Source organism: Meles meles, chromosome 1, assembly GCF_922984935.1.
Source record: "Meles meles chromosome 1, mMelMel3.1 paternal haplotype, whole genome shotgun sequence".
Lineage (NCBI taxonomy): Eukaryota > Metazoa > Chordata > Mammalia > Carnivora > Mustelidae > Meles > Meles meles.
Window position 1 is genome coordinate 423,826 of NC_060066.1, and position 14,394 is coordinate 438,219.

At 64.6% G+C, this 14,394-nt stretch overlaps 1 protein-coding gene across 2 annotated transcripts; it reads left to right on the forward strand.

Annotated features, from left to right (window-relative positions):
• The first annotated feature begins 571 nt into the window (after positions 1–571).
• On the forward strand, positions 572–13,985 carry LOC123925708 (cysteine and histidine-rich protein 1). Of its 2 annotated transcripts, none has more exons than XM_045979082.1 (4): positions 572–1,156; positions 9,220–9,458; positions 10,179–10,390; positions 11,968–13,985. In XM_045979082.1, exons 1-4 carry the CDS (start codon positions 791–793, stop codon positions 12,357–12,359), a joined length of 1,209 nt encoding a protein of 402 aa, XP_045835038.1. In that variant the 5' UTR covers positions 572–790; the 3' UTR covers positions 12,360–13,985. The 2 variants fall into 2 exon arrangements, with proteins under 2 accessions (XP_045835038.1, XP_045835049.1); XM_045979093.1 differs by lacking the exon at positions 11,968–13,985 and adding an exon at positions 10,676–11,028.
• Positions 13,986–14,394: the final 409 nt, after the last annotated feature.

The window sequence follows — 14,394 nt, forward strand, 5'->3', positions numbered from 1 at the left end:
GCTTATTTGCCCTCTGGCCTGTGCAAGGCACGTCCTGATTTCCCAAGACCCTCACTTTCCTTAGCCGACCGCTCTTCGGTTTCCAACCCCGGGATTAGGCAGAAGGGTGGTTTAAATTCCAGGTCCGGAGCCCTTTCTCGGGGAGTACCCATGCTTGGGTGCGGTGGAAGGACACCTGGTCTCACACAAGAGGGACAGGAATGGTCAGCAGGGGTTCTCTCCCCGGCGTCTCCAAAACCTGTGTGTTGGAGGACAAAGGCGCAAGCAAGCCCCGACGGGGGAGTCCAGGGATGACCACTGTCCGAGTGGCTCTGGGCTTGTGGGCCGCACCCTAGACGGACCGGAAGCGGCGCGCACGCCCCCAACCCCAGGATTTCCCCGCCCCCGCCGCGCGCCCCACCGCAGGTCTCCTTGGGCACCGCCCCCTTCCTGCCCACTTTCTGCAGGGGCGGGCCCTCGGCGTCCTTGCGCACCCATTGGGTCTGGCGGACGTGCCGTCTCGTCCTGAGTGGCGCTCCCATTGGCTCCACACGGTCACGTGACTGGGAGACCGAGGGGGCGGTGGCGGCGGCCGGGGAGCGCGCAGCGAAAACAAAGATGGCGGCCGCGCCGGGGTCGGTGGCCGCAGCGGCTTCGGGGCGACGCGCGGGCCGGACCCACTGAGGCGGCGGCGCAGGGACCGGGGTTGCGGGGTCGCGGCGGCAGCGAGAGGGCGGCGGGAGCGCGCGGCGCCCCTAACCTCCAGCCGCGGGTGCGCGCCGGCACCCGCCCGCCGGGCCGACCGGCCGCGATGTCCGGCGCGGAGGAGGCCGGCGGGGGCGGGCCGGCCGCGGGGCCCGCCGGCGCGGTGCCGGCTGGGGCCGGGGTCGGGGTCGGGGCCGGGCCTGGGGCGGCCGCGGGGCCGGCGGCAGCAGCCGCGCTGGGCGAGGCGGCGGGGCCCGGGCTCCCGGACGAGGCGGGCCTGGCCGGCGCCCGGCAGCTGCAGGAGGCGGCGGGCGACCCAGACGCGCCGCCCAAGAAGCGGCTGCGGGCGGCGGAGGCAGCCGAGGCGGCGGCGGCGGCGGCGGCGGCGGGCAGCGGGAAGCTGGAGGAGCGGCTCTACTCGGTGCTGTGCTGCACCGTCTGCCTGGACCTGCCTAAGGCCTCCGTGTACCAGGTAGGGCCGCCGGCCCGACCCCGACCCAGCCCGGCTCCAGCCCCGCCGCGGCCGCTCCCCCCCCCCCCCCCCCGCAGCCCGGGCACCGCGTGCCCTCGGAAGCCAGGTCTGAGCTCCGGGGCCGCAGCGGTCGCGACTCCTGGCGTCTGTTCGGAAGCTCTGCGCTGGCCTCCTCGCAGGACTTTATTTCCCAGTCGTAGTCAGTCCTTTCTCGTCCGGGCGTCCCTTGTGTCTCGGTTCGGATCTGTCTTTCCGCGTCCTTGTTTTCCAGCCTTCCCCGCTGCCCCCGCCTCCGCAGCCCCCAGCCCGCTCTGTCAAGTTGACCCCCAAGAAAGCTGGTGACAGACGCCCACCCCCTCCCAGCCCCCCCCCACTCTGAGAGTCGGCTCCCCTCGTTCTTGAGCTCCCTGGACTCGGGGAGACCCTGGAGTTCCCGCTTCACTCTAGACCTTCTCTGTTCTTGGAGCAGCCACACCCCCGAAGGCTGTCTCCAGGCACCTTCTGTCTCCGGGCTGAAAGGACTCTCTTCTTTCATCTGGGAAGAACACTGAAGGGACGGGATCCTCTCTTTCCCTCCTCTCTCCCTTTTTTTCCTTCCCGGTGTGGATGAACCACCTGCAAAGCCCCTTCCCAGCCTGACCTCATGCTGTGCTTTCTAGACTGCTGAGCCCTAAGGTGGACTCCCACCCCCTCTGGCCTTACCCACACCGGGGCACGCCAGGAATTGCGTCCACCCTCCTTTATCCACGTGACAATTCAGAATGGTGGCTAGACTCCGTCCTTAGCCAGCCACGGCCATCAGAGAGCGTCCTTGGCCCTGGTGGGTCTCACACGTGCGCCACGTAGTAGCAGGGGCCGCACTCGGCCGGGTCAGTTTGCCATGCGCCGCCTTCCTTGTTCACCTCTCTGTCCACCTCAGCACCTGCTCCCCACCTCTGACTTTGATACCCTTCTTCCCAGAACCGCCTTGAGGAACAAAACAGGTTCTCTGTCACCTTTCTTTGCACTTACGGGAGCTGGTCCTAGCTGATGGGGCCTTGTTTCCCTTTCCCTGCTGCTAAACTGAGGACCCTGGGTGAGAGGGCCTTTTTTTTTTTTTTTTAATTTTATTTGTTCATTTGACAGAGACAGAAAGGGAACACAAGCAGGGGCAGTGGGGGAGAGAGAGAAGCCAGCTTCCTGTGGAGCAAGGAGCCTGATACAGGGCTCAATTCTAGGACCCTGGGATCATGACCTGAGCCAAAGGCAGACGCTTAATCAGTGAGCCACTCAGGTGCCCAGAGAGGGCCATTTTTGTAGTGAGCAGCATGAGGCAAATCTGGGTTGCCATCTCCCTAGCCTCTAGATCTCCACGTCCTTTCCTGCTTTGGCATGACGTAGCTTAGGAGGACCCTGGTGTGCCCTGGTGACAGAGAGGAAAGAGAAGGCATTGGCAGGGAAGTGGGTTGAGTTCTTTGGGTGGAGGGTACTGGCTCTCAGCCTTTCCTGGCAAGAGGCCCTAGTTCAGGAATACCACAGGTCTTCTGATGCAGTTGGGGAGTGCTTCCCATAGCCCTTCAGCCTTGGGGGTACCCCATCGGAGTTGTGCCCTCTTCATCCCCTTTTTCCCTTGCCCATGATCTTTGGTCTCAGGTGGAAGAGTTCGTCCTTCCTTGGGTCTTAAATGAGAGCCCCAAAAAGCCAAGCCACTGATGGGTGGGGGGGAGAGTCCCGGGGGAAATTGGGGGACTCCCGTACTGGTCCCAGGAGCAGGCTAGACCTGGTCCTGGCGTGATGACGTGATAATAGGCTGCATAGTGCTGCCTCCTGGTCCCCGGCCTCTGAGCCTGGCTGGTTCAAACCGGCACACACAGAGCCCTGTCCTGGGCAGCCTGGAGGCAGGCAGCTAAGCGGCTGTGACGAGAGAGTGAAGGCGCTGAGACAGCCCTGACCTGTGGCCCTCCCCGTGGCCTAGTGGGCTGTGCTGAGCAGCTTCCCTGGAAGCAGGGTGCTAAACTGTATGCCGTGGTATGGGCCCCCCTGCTCCACGTCCATTCTCCCCAAGTGACAGCCAGGTCTTGGTAGGGAGTTTTTTCCTCTCATCTCTGGAGGCCTGGAGAAAGCTCTAGAACATGTGATCAGTAACAGAGCCCTTGACTCTAGAAAGGCTGACCAGAGTCCTTCCACAGATCAGCACTTGCTTTGGGTGCTGGAAGCCGTGCCGTGGCGGGCGGGGGCTGACTTGGGTGCATAGCAGGGCCCATGAGGGGCTGGAGGGATGAGCCAGAGGAAGGAGGGAAGGGTTCTCGGTGGCTCCTGCTGCATACGACCCTGGATGAGGTCATTGAGGGTAGTGGTTGGGATGGGCCTGGAGACTCTGAGCCATTGCCTGGTCACATCTGAGCTGGGTTTACTCCCAGAAGGATTTGGTCACGAATGGCCTAGGCCCTACACACACTGTTTTGAAACTGGCAGGCACACAGCTCTCTGTGTGTCCCTAGTTGGGGCCCACTACAGGCCATCTCCTCTTGGCCTGGGCTCAGCCCCTCCATTTCTGAGGGCCGTCTTTGGTGAGCCGTGTTGACTGGCCTTTTCTGGTAGGCTAGTCTCAGGCATGTGATGTGTTCTGTTCTCTGTTCCTACCAGCAACGTTTCTTCTGATCCACCCCCTGCCCCCCTGCCAGGACACGTGGCTTGGGGGCAGGTACCAGCCACACTGTGTGTCTGGGGATTGTCTTAGATGGTGTCCAGCTCTGGGGTGAGGAGAACAGCCAGGGGCCATGCTGAGCCCGGTGCGCTGTGCCTGGCCGAGTCGGTGGGTGGGTAGCTCCATGGGCCTCTGGCGTGGGCTGAGTACACCATCACTTGAGAGCTTGCCCTGTGGCCGCCAGGGGAGCTGTGGTGGTGGCCAGAGCTCACCTGGAGCAGACTTGCCCACCTGTTCCTGAGTCGGAGCCCTGGCCCCACGCAGCTGGCTCTCCCACACACCGAGCGCGTCAAGCCGCGTGCCTGGGCTGGGGCTTGCTTCGGTGGAAGAGCGAGGTGCTCCTGCAGGTGGCTCTCAGCATGGCCTGCTTCAGGTCAGGTCAGGTTAGGGATGGAGTGGCTGCTGGCTTTGATGTTGTCTGTGCGGGGTTGGGTGTGTCCTTGGTGACTGGCCTAACAGGGTATGGGGCCACTTCCCAGAGTCCCAGGAAGCCACTGGGGCAAGTTCCCAGGTGGGGGCAGGAGGGCCGGAGTTGGGGCAGGGCTACGGGTGCAGGGTGGGCAGCGGGACCCCTGCCGCGGGGGCGGAACTGTGACGCCGGCGTGCCTGCTCCCCCGGCGTGTGTATGAGTGCCCTTCTCTGGAGGAGCCAGCCTTGCCAGTGCCTGGAGCCTTGGAGCTACAGCCTGACCTCCTTCCCAGGCCCTCCCCCGGCGTTTCACATGGGGCCCCGTGTGCTGTCCCGACGGTGCACCTGGTGGGACCGTGCTGACGTCAGCGGAGGCCCTGCGCTGTGGGCCAGCGTCTGGAGGGAGGGGCCGCAGGGCTCCCTGATCCCTTACCCTGTTCTCAGCCAGAAGTTCCCTGTGGCTCCCAGCAGGGGAAGGAGCAGTCGTAGTCGGGGCCCCCAGCTGGCCTTCTGCCCCGCAGCACGGCCTCCTCCCACGTGCTGCAGCTGTACCCCTCCTGCCTGGGCGCCCTCCCCCACTCCTGTGTCTCCGCTGGGGCCCCACAGTGGCCCTGGCCCCATGCCGCGGCCACCCTCTCTCCTGCAACAAGGTGCTTGTCTTCAGCTGATGGGGCACGGGCCGTGTCTGCCCTGTGGCGGGGCTGGGAGTATCTTGCCGTGCCTCTCACCCCTCGGGCCTCCTGTGTCCGCCAGCACTCGGCTCAGGCCTGGCCCCGGAAACTGGCCGCTTGATTGGCAGTCACGTTGGGAAAAGGCCTAGGAAGCAGGGTGGGCCCGTCTTTGCCCAGGCCCCAGCCAGTGTGACCCTTGTCAGGGTGCCTGGTGCTGCAGGTTCTGTTCTGAGTGATGTTCAGGGAACCCCTGTGAGGCTGCCCACCCAGCCGGCCTGGGATCCTCTTCCTAGCTCCTGGCTCCTGCTTGGAGGTAAGAAAGGTAGCGGAGTAGAGCTGCGGACATGTACCTGCTTTGGCGTCCAAATCGGGCGTAGAGAGGAGAAAGTTCCTGAACTCTGGCTACACGAGAAGCTGTTTTTTTCTGTGGTGGCTACTTGTCATGTGAGTTGCCTCTCACCCTGGGTGTCTGCCTTCTGAACAAGAGCCTGGCTGTGGAAGGGGCTGGTTCCTGCCCAAGTCCCGGCTCTTGAGGCGTCAGAGGCTGTTGGTGCAGGACTTCAAACCCGAAACCTGCTGAGTGTTAGAGTCCTGGCTCTCCGCAGAACAGCCGAGTGCCTTGGACATTGTGAGGTCTCTTCTTAGGTCCCTTGAATACAGACAATACAGAGATTGACGAGGTGTGGGGCCAGACCTCGGGGATTTGGGGTGCAGCCTTGACGAGCGAGATGGGGGCCTCCAGCTGGGCTGAGCAGCAATTCTGGGGTTAGTGCCCTTGGCCGTGCTTTGGAGGGTGGGCTGCGCACGTGGGCCTGAGGGCCAAGCCTCCCTAGAGCCCCAGCGCAAAACAGGGCTTAAAAGGCCTCTTGACAAGGCTCAGTTTCCAGGAGCTGAGGGGAATTTGCTAAGGCCCGTTACAGCCCCAGGCCTGGGGTTAGGGCTCCTCTTCATGAGCGTGGATGGTACCTTCAGTCCCCCTTACACCGGGGGTTTTGGCCGGTGCACGGGAGCTGCCTGCGGCCAGGTGGAGGGAGGGGTTGCTGTCCTGGGAGGGACACGTGCCCACTCCTGGGGCATCTGCGGAGGGGCGTGGGGGTGCTGCTGTGGCTTGGGTGGGTTGCTGTGCAGGTGGGGCCGTGTGAGGGGCTGGGCAGGCTCTGCTGGGCCGTGGCCACAGCGGCCGTTCACTCTGGTCCTGCAGTGTGCCGGGCGCTGAGCCGTGCCGTCATGCGTGTCTCACCCCCCCGTCTTCAGCATGTGATGAGGCCCGTCCTGTCTTTGTCACTTTTTGTGCCTGAGGAAAGGGAGGCCCAGAGATGAAAGCAGCAAGCCCAGGGTCATGCTGCTGGTGACCTGTAGGCTAGGGTTTAAGCCAGCATCTGTCCTGGGAAGCCCTGTCATGTTCTGAGTTGGGGGGCCCCTCCTCCTGCCCCTCCCACTGGCAGGATCTTCTTGGCAGCCTGGGTGAGCGCTGCAGGACCTGCTTCTTGGGGTACCCAGGCTCTTGGGGGCTTGGCTGTAGCATGTGGAGTGGGGCATTCTGGCCTGCCCTCACTGTCCATCACAGGCTTGGTGTGCAGCTGGCATTGCGCGGAGTCCTTGGGGAGCCAGGTCCCGGCTGGGCAAGTCGGGGTAGGTGCAGTCCAGCCCGGCCGCTGAGGAGGCTGAGTCTGCGCTACTGGGTGCCCGGACCTGCCTGTGGAGCTGGAGCCTCGCTCAGGAGGGCAGGGAAGACTGCGGAGTAGGCAGGGCTCTGGAGCATGGTGATGCACCCTGAGTGGACAGACCTCCTGGGCCCAGACCAGGCACCTGCTTTGGACCCAAGAACACCCCTTGGATAACGGCCGCATGTGGACAGCAGCACTCTGCACCGTGCTGCTGGCTCACTGTTCTCCAGGTCCTAACTGAGCTCGTGGGGCCTAACCTCTCCCCAGAGAAGGGCAGGGCCGGCTGCTGCTTCTCCGTGGTGCCCTATCACCTAAGCCTGGGTTGCATCTAAAGGCTCCAGGAGGAAGGGGGTGGGAGCTATCCTGGGCGCCTGGACGTTCCTGCAGCCCACAGGCTCTAGAAGAGACCTGCTGGGAGGGGTGTGGAGGTCAGCCCTCGGCCCAGAGCAGGGGACTCTCAGGACAGTGCTGGGAGGTACACATCATCTGCTTGGCAACGTCGTGTTCCTTAGGAGGCCGTGGGGCCGCAACCGGGCCTCTCAGCCTACACCCCACACCCTGGCTGGGCCCCCTGGACACAGGAGAGAAGCAGCTGGGTTCTGTTGCTCTTCTGCTCAGGCAAGTGGTGGCCCTGCCCACGTAGCCGCCCCCCAGAAGGCACCGGAGCTAGAGCCTGTCGGGGGGGCCCTCAGCTCCCGCAGGCCCTGGAAGTGAAGGGTCGTGGTGTCCGGTCCAGCTTTCTCACTGGAGGTGCCCAGTGGTGGGTGTGGCCTCACTTCCGGGGGGGGGGGGGCGGCCGAAGTCCCCTCCTCCCAGGAAGACTCAGTTAGATGACACAAGCGCCATCCCCCTGTGCCTGCGGCGGCAGCAGTCTTCTCTCCGGGACTGTGGTCGAGCGAAGCCGGGCCTGTGCTGGGCTCGGCCCTGTGCCCCCTGCCCCTCACTCATGCGGCCTGTCTGGCTTCTCCATCGGCCCCTTGGGGGTGGCCAAGATGCGGTGCTTTCCCGCCTACTGCCCCTGTGAGCAGGCCTCAGCCCATCCCAGCTGCTGCTGGGGTTCCCCACCCCCCGGCAGCCCTCGTCCAGAGCCGGCATCGGCCCACCCCTGCCAGGCCCCTTCCTCCGGCCTCCAGCCAGCTCCTCTTCCTCATGATACACATTTTAATTCTTGGCCTGACTTGGAAGTGGAGATCTTCAGTGCAGATAACCTGTGGGTTTTGTAAATGAGGCCTTTGTCCCCAGCCCTGCTACCGCACTGGTCCTCAGCGCGTAAGTCCCGTCACTCACGAGCCCCAGGCCCGGCACACAGGTGCCAAGAGCCCCCTCGGCCTCCCACAGCTCCTTGGCTCGGGGTACGCAGACCCCTGAGACGAGGGCATGGCAGCCGCTGTTGACGGAGGGTGCCGTGGGTGTGGGTGTGGCTAGGCCCCTGCCGCGCTGCAGCTCCCCCAGAAGTGTCCGGGACCTCAAGGGAAGCGTGCGCCTGGTGGCTTTCTGGAGGCTTGCCACAGCTGGCCAGCCCCGGCCATCTGCCCGCTCCCCCTCAGCTGGCTGTGGGAGAGTCTCCCAAGTGGAAATCCAGCTAGCCGTCCGCAGAACCCCCGCCTGACCTCTGCCCCTGCGGGTTTTTTCCAGCCAGGGCCAGGCCTGGCGAGCTGTGTCTGCCCAGAGGGGACGCTCAGCTCAAGTCTTTGCTCTTGTATCTCTGGGTTTCTCTGTGGGTCTCTGCTGCCCCTGGAGGGCCAGGCCCACAGCCTGTGTATTTCTCTGAAAGGTACCAAAGGGGCACTTAGGATGTACCTGTGGAACCAGAGACCCAAGACCAGGGTTGAGCCGCGGCCCGCTGTGCACGTGCAAGGACTCCCGGGAGGGGCGGGGTGCAGACAGGCAGCGTCTGGGCCTCAGGTCTGCAGGTTCCCAGAGGAAGGGGGTTGGCGGCCTACTGAGCCAGGGCGGCGGTCTGTCCTGCCCGTGGCCCCAGTTCTCTCTTCCAGGCACGCACTGTGCCCACACGCCCTTGTCCCAGGCCAGCTAGGCCTCTTCACCTGCCACAGCTCTGTGCCGCCAGCTTGCGGGAGGGTCCCTGCAGGATGCCAGCCCTGCTGCGTGGGCGGCAGCTGCCTTCTCGCCTGTGCTGGCCAAGGAGGGCTGGAGTGGAGGGGCCAGGCCAGGGGTCTGTCTGAGCCAGGTCCCCAGCCCCCAGCACAGGGGAGCAGTGTCTGCTGCTACTTGATAGCTGCTGGCCACGTGCCTCCGCCAGGCTTGGACAAGAGTCTGTGTTCCCGTAGGTGTCCCGAAATCAGGGCCTCCAGGGGACCCCTGAGACCATCCCGGGCCCCTGGGATGGGGACGGGCTCCAAGCCCGTCCCCACTCGTGGGCCTGCCTCAGGGGGGCTCGGTAACCTCTGCAAGCCCCCAAGGGCCACCTTTGTGTCACCTGCCTCTCCACAGGAGCCCTACTGGCCGTGTGTTGGCCGTGTTCCGGGGAGAAGGCCTGTCCCTCCCGAGCAGTGACTCTGGCTGCCTCTCGGCGCCTGCAGGCCCTTCTGCAGCGGGAGCCCGCGGGGCAGGCTGGTGCGTGCGTGCACGTCCTGCAGATCTGTGAGCTCATCTCCCTTTCCTTCTTCGCAGTGTACTAACGGTCACTTGATGTGCGCTGGCTGTTTTATCCACCTACTAGCAGATGCCCGGCTGAAGGAGGAGCAGGCCACGTGCCCTAACTGTCGTTGTGAGATCAGTAAGAGCCTTTGCTGCCGCAACCTGGCCGTGGAGAAGGCCGTGAGCGAGCTGCCCTCCGAGTGTGGCTTCTGCCTGCGCCAGTTTCCCCGCTCCCTCCTGGAGAGGCACCAGAAAGAGGAGTGCCAGGACAGGTGACCTGCGGGGCTGGCCTGGCCGCTGGAGGCTTCGCCGCATGGGGGGGGGGGGGGGGCTGGAGGCCGGCCTTCTGCAGGCGCGGCCCCAGAGTGCGGGGTCTCCTGGTGGGTCTTTGTTGCCCTGGTCCTGGGTTCTGCACACATTAGCCCAGGGACAGCCTTGCAGGAATGGGCCAAGCTGAAGCCGCTCAGGACCCGAGCCCTGGCGGGGAACAGGAGTGGGCCCCACTCTGGACCCACTGGCTGTTTGGACATGCCCTGGCTCTCCAGGGTTCCCTGGCTGCACGGGGGCCTCTTACGAGGGCCCAGGAGAGCACGGCCAGCTCTGGGAGCTCAGCGCGAAGCTGCACGGGCGCCAGACCCAGTCCTTGCCGGCCAGCCCTGCTGTCTGCCGGTGCTCAGGCCAGCGAGCCTCACGTGGAGCATAGCTGCATAGGGTCCAAGACCATGGTCAGTGGCCACCGTTGCCAAGCGGAACAGTCTTCCCAGCAAAGGGTGTAGGTGGCACGTGGATTCACAGCTCTCCTGTGCTCCTTCTCCTTCAGTCTCTCACACGCGGGCTGACTCCTTCCTGGGGGCTGGCACACGGTGAATATGTCCTTGAAGGGATAGTTTGTAGGAGCAGGGCTGGACAGGGGCCCACCTTTGGAGGACCGCTGGGCAGAGTCACCTCCTGCGGGGTGCAGCCCATGACCACGGTGCTCGCCTCCTCCCCAGGGTGACCCAGTGCAAATACAAGCGCATCGGCTGCCCGTGGCACGGCCCCTTCCACGAGCTGACGGTGCACGAGGCTGCCTGTGCCCACCCCACCAAGACGGGCAACGAGCTGATGGAGATCCTGGACGAGATGGACCAGAGCCACCGCAAGGAGATGCAGCTGTACAACAGCATCTTCAGCCTGCTCAGCTTCGAGAAGATCGGTTACACAGGTGAGGCGCCCCGCCGCCCACTGCATGCCGCACGGGGGGCAGGGGGGTGTGCAGCGGCCGGGACCTGGGGGATCCGTGGGCTCTGAGCAGCAGGCACAGGCCTTGCTGGGTGGCCAGGCTCTGGACAAGCTCTCAGTGAACAGGAGGACACCTTGGGGTCGAAGACGAAGACGTGCCAGAGGCCAAGCACGGGAGGGACCAGGGCAGGGCCCCAGGGGGCACCTGCATGGCTCTCAGAGGCCCTCTTACCTGTCCTCCCCTCCCTGGCCCCACCGCCCTAACAAGGTGGCGTCCTACTGCGCAGGGCTGCACAGCCCCTGGGACGGTCAGTGTCTGAGCAGAAGGTGGGTGTGTCTTGGAGGGCCCGGCAGCCAGGGGCCTGCCCTATGGAGCCAAAGGCGAGAAGAGCACTCAGCACATCCGGTCCTGCCTGCAGGCAGATACTGCCGTGGCCGCGGGGCTCCTGAGGCCATCAAGAAGATGCCCGGGGCAGGGCTCGTGCAGGAGCCGAGGGCGCTCCGTTCAAAAGGCAGAGCGGGGAGTGGACGCCCAGGGACGGGCAGGCTGGACCACGCTCAGGCCCACTGGATCTCGTGGGCTCTCCTGGCCACGGCCACTGCTTTTGGACATGCTGGGGAGCAGGAACCAGGCCAGGGCCTGGTCCAGACACAGAGAAGAGCAAGAAGCACCTGCTGACACGGGGGCCGCTGAGGGAGACTGCAGCCCTCTACCGCTCAGCCCACAGCAGGCAGCCGGCTCAGCATCAAGGGCGGCCACAGGCAACCGGTCACACCATGCTGCCTGGACTAGGCCTGGCTAGGTGCGGGCCTGTGTGGGCCTGAGAGGCGAAGGGCCCGGCAGCCTCAGCACCAGAAGGTCGTGGCCCGTGGTTAGCAGTGCTGGGCACCGTGGCGCAGACAGTCCAGGCCAGGCCTTGCGGGTCTGGGCGGGCCGAGGCATCCTGACGGTGGCGGTGGCCGGGCAGGGAGCCCCGTGCACACAGGAAGGACTGGCCGCCTCCACGGAGGGACTCGTGGGCCGCGGGCCCCGGGCTGTGCCGAGAGAACCGTGTGACAGCACCGGGCCGCACGCCGGGCCACAGGCTGGCGCTCTGCCTTGCGCCCCGGACAGGCTCTCGGGCTGCGCGCCCGCCCGCCGGCTCTTCTGGCGGCTCTGTATCAGAACCAATAAAGTGCACTTGTTCTCAGAACGCATCCTGTCTGTGTGTCTGCTTACCCACGCCCCCGGGTGGGCCTCCCCCTGCCTGGGTTGGGCCCTGGGGGAGGCAGAGAGGGAGGACAGCGAGGGTCGGGCCGCTCACTTCTTCCAGCGCCTGGACTCCCTGCAGCTAATGTGTGTTACTTCTGTTTGTAGTTGTTTCCCCCAAGCTTGTGTGCGCCTCCGTTTGCCATAATTGCGTTTGATTTGCCTTGTGACAAGCAGAGCACGCTCTGTCCTGCGGGTAAGTTGCCTTCCTCCCCGGCTGAGCCTCCGTCCTCGCTCGGCCTCTGGAAGGCGCTGCCCCCGGCCCCGCCTGCACTGACTGCCGGCTCTTCCCGGCCTGTCTGTCTCCACAGAGGTCCAGTTCCGGCCCTACCGCACGGACGACTTCATCACGCGCCTGTACTACGAGACGCCGAGGTTCACGGTGCTGAACCAGACGTGGGTCCTGAAGGCGCGTGTGAACGACTCGGAGCGGAACCCCAACCTGTCGTGCAAGCGCACGCTGTCCTTCCAGCTCCTCCTCAAGAGCAAGGTCACGGCGCCCCTGGAGTGCTCCTTCCTGCTGCTCAAGGGCCCATACGATGACGTGAAGATCAGCCCCGTCATCTACCACTTCGTCTTCACCAACGAGAGCAACGAGACGGACTACGTGCCGCTGCCCATCGTCGACTCTGTGGAGTGCAACAAGCTGCTGGCCGCCAAGAACATCAACCTGCGGCTCTTCCTGTTCCAGATCCAGAAGTAGGCGGCGCCGCCCGGCTGCCCGCGCCTGCCCACGGTGGCTTTGCTGTGCTCGCTGACCGCTCCCGCGGAGGAGGAGGAGCCAGCGCGAACACTGGGAAAGTCTGCATGCGTGCGCCAAGGCGTGAGTGCTCGCGCCCCGCCCTCTGCCCTGCCTCCCCTGGCCCGGGCACCGGAGGCCGGGCTACCTGCCGAGGAGACAGTGGTTCAGGGACACGAAGGGGCTAAGCCCAGCGGCCGCGCCCTGGCCCCCAGCGGCACAGTGAGGCTACTGTCTGCTCTGGGCCGGGCTCAGGGAGCACGCTGACTTCAGACGGCATATTTGATTGCAATTAAAAAGGCACCCTTGTTTCCTACTTTCTGTTTTGTTTGAGGGAAAGGCGTAGCTGCGACTGGACATTGGGGGAGCTTTGGTTGGGCCTGGGGGCCGGGGCCAGAGGTCCTCGCGCCTCCACCGCCGTGCACACCCCCACTGGAGACTTGGAGGCGCTGCTCCGTCCGCCACAGGCCTGCAAGGGGAGCAGCCTGAGCCAGGGCCTTGCAGCGGCCCCAGTGCACCCCCCGCCCCCGCAACCAGCTGCTCCAGAGAGGCAGGACTGGGCCCCCCCGGGCTCAGCAGATGCTTCAGGATCCAGGGTGAACCTCTGTCTCTTCCCAGGAAGATGACTGAACTCTTCACAGGCTCTTCTGTAAGTTATGAAATTTAGCAAGAGAGAATCTATTTTCTGTATTCAGCCTTGAGGGCACAGCACCCCAGCCTAAGGGAAGCTGTGGGGGTTGCTGGTGATAAGCTAGCCTGGCTGGGTGAGGGTGTGAGTGGGCCGGCCATCCCCAGCCTGCTGTCAGGGTCTGGCTGCCGGCCCTGTGTTCTGAGGGCCCCCGTGGAGGTCAGTCCTCGGGCAGCATGTTTTCTCACTGGAGGGGGCTCTTCACAGCCTCCACTTTGCTGCTCCCATGGCCCTGGCCTGCAGCAAGCAGGCCTCAGTGTGTGGGCCTCACACTGGGGGAAGGAGCCCTGCCTGGAGGACCCCGAGGCCCTCAGAGCTGCTAGAAAGGGGAAGTTTGGTCCCCTCCTTTGCTTGGGAGACCCGGCTCTTCTGCGATAGGATTCTGTTGCTTCAATACCAAAGAACCGTTTCCTTTGCCCCTGGCCTGGCCTGCCCCGTGCTTCAGAGCAGTCCTTCCCCCGACACCTCCCCACATCCCCATCTCCCAGGCCGTGTAGGCTCAGCATGCAGGGGAGCCCAGGCGGCAAGAGTGCAGAGCCGCAGGCCTGCATGGCTCTTCCGTCCCTCCCCCTCGCAGCTCTGAAGCTGGGGGCTGAGAAATGGAGGCAGGGAATCCTGGGGTATTGACAGCTTCATCCCAGTGACTAGCCCAGGCAGCCCTCTGATCCAATTCTTCCCCCCACCGCCCCGGGCAGCTGGCCTAGTTATACTGAGCAGACTGCTTAGCTTCCCGTTTCCAGCCTAGGGCACGGGGCTCACAGGGGAACCCCTCCTGCAAGGCCATCTGTGCTGAGGGCACCCAGAGGTGCTATGCTTGCTTTCCTACCCGCCACAAAAAAAGATGCTTCCCCAGCCCCCAGCACATCCTTGGGGCCACCCCCTGGCATGTGTCCCACCGCCCTTGGGGGCTGCCCCCCACCTGGCAGGCACGGGGAATGACGCTCAGAGTGCTGTGTGCCAGGTCTTGTGTGTAGAGGAGACGGTGCTGCCATCGCGTCTCAGCCTCTCTCGGGGGTGGACACCATCTCTAGAGCTTCTGGATTTCAGGGTGACCATGTGGTTGAGAACCAGGGCAGGCCGGGCTTGCCTGTTTGGGTACATGCACGAGAGATCGGAGCCCGCAGAGGGGTGGCGCCCAAAGGCTCTCCCAATTGGGGCAGGGTGGGGGGCAGCAGATGTCCATGCAGGTCAGGTACGTAGCTGGGCCTTCTCAGCCCTGTTTCTGCATCCTGGGGTCTAGCAGCCCTCTGGGATGGGCTCTGGAACGGGCAGGTGGGTTGGGATCTGCACACCAGGGGCTTGTGGGTGCTG

Excerpts from the sequence above, each read along its gene's own strand:
- LOC123925708 (XM_045979082.1), top strand. The coding sequence starts at position 791 with ATGTCCGGCGCGGAGGAGGCCGGCGGGGGCGGGCCGGCCGCGGGGCCC. Across the intron at positions 1,157-9,219 it reads CTAAGGCCTCCGTGTACCAG|TGTACTAACGGTCACTTGAT; the intron begins GTAGGGCCGCCG and ends CCTTCTTCGCAG. Across the intron at positions 10,391-11,967 it reads CGAGAAGATCGGTTACACAG|AGGTCCAGTTCCGGCCCTAC; the intron begins GTGAGGCGCCCC and ends CTGTCTCCACAG.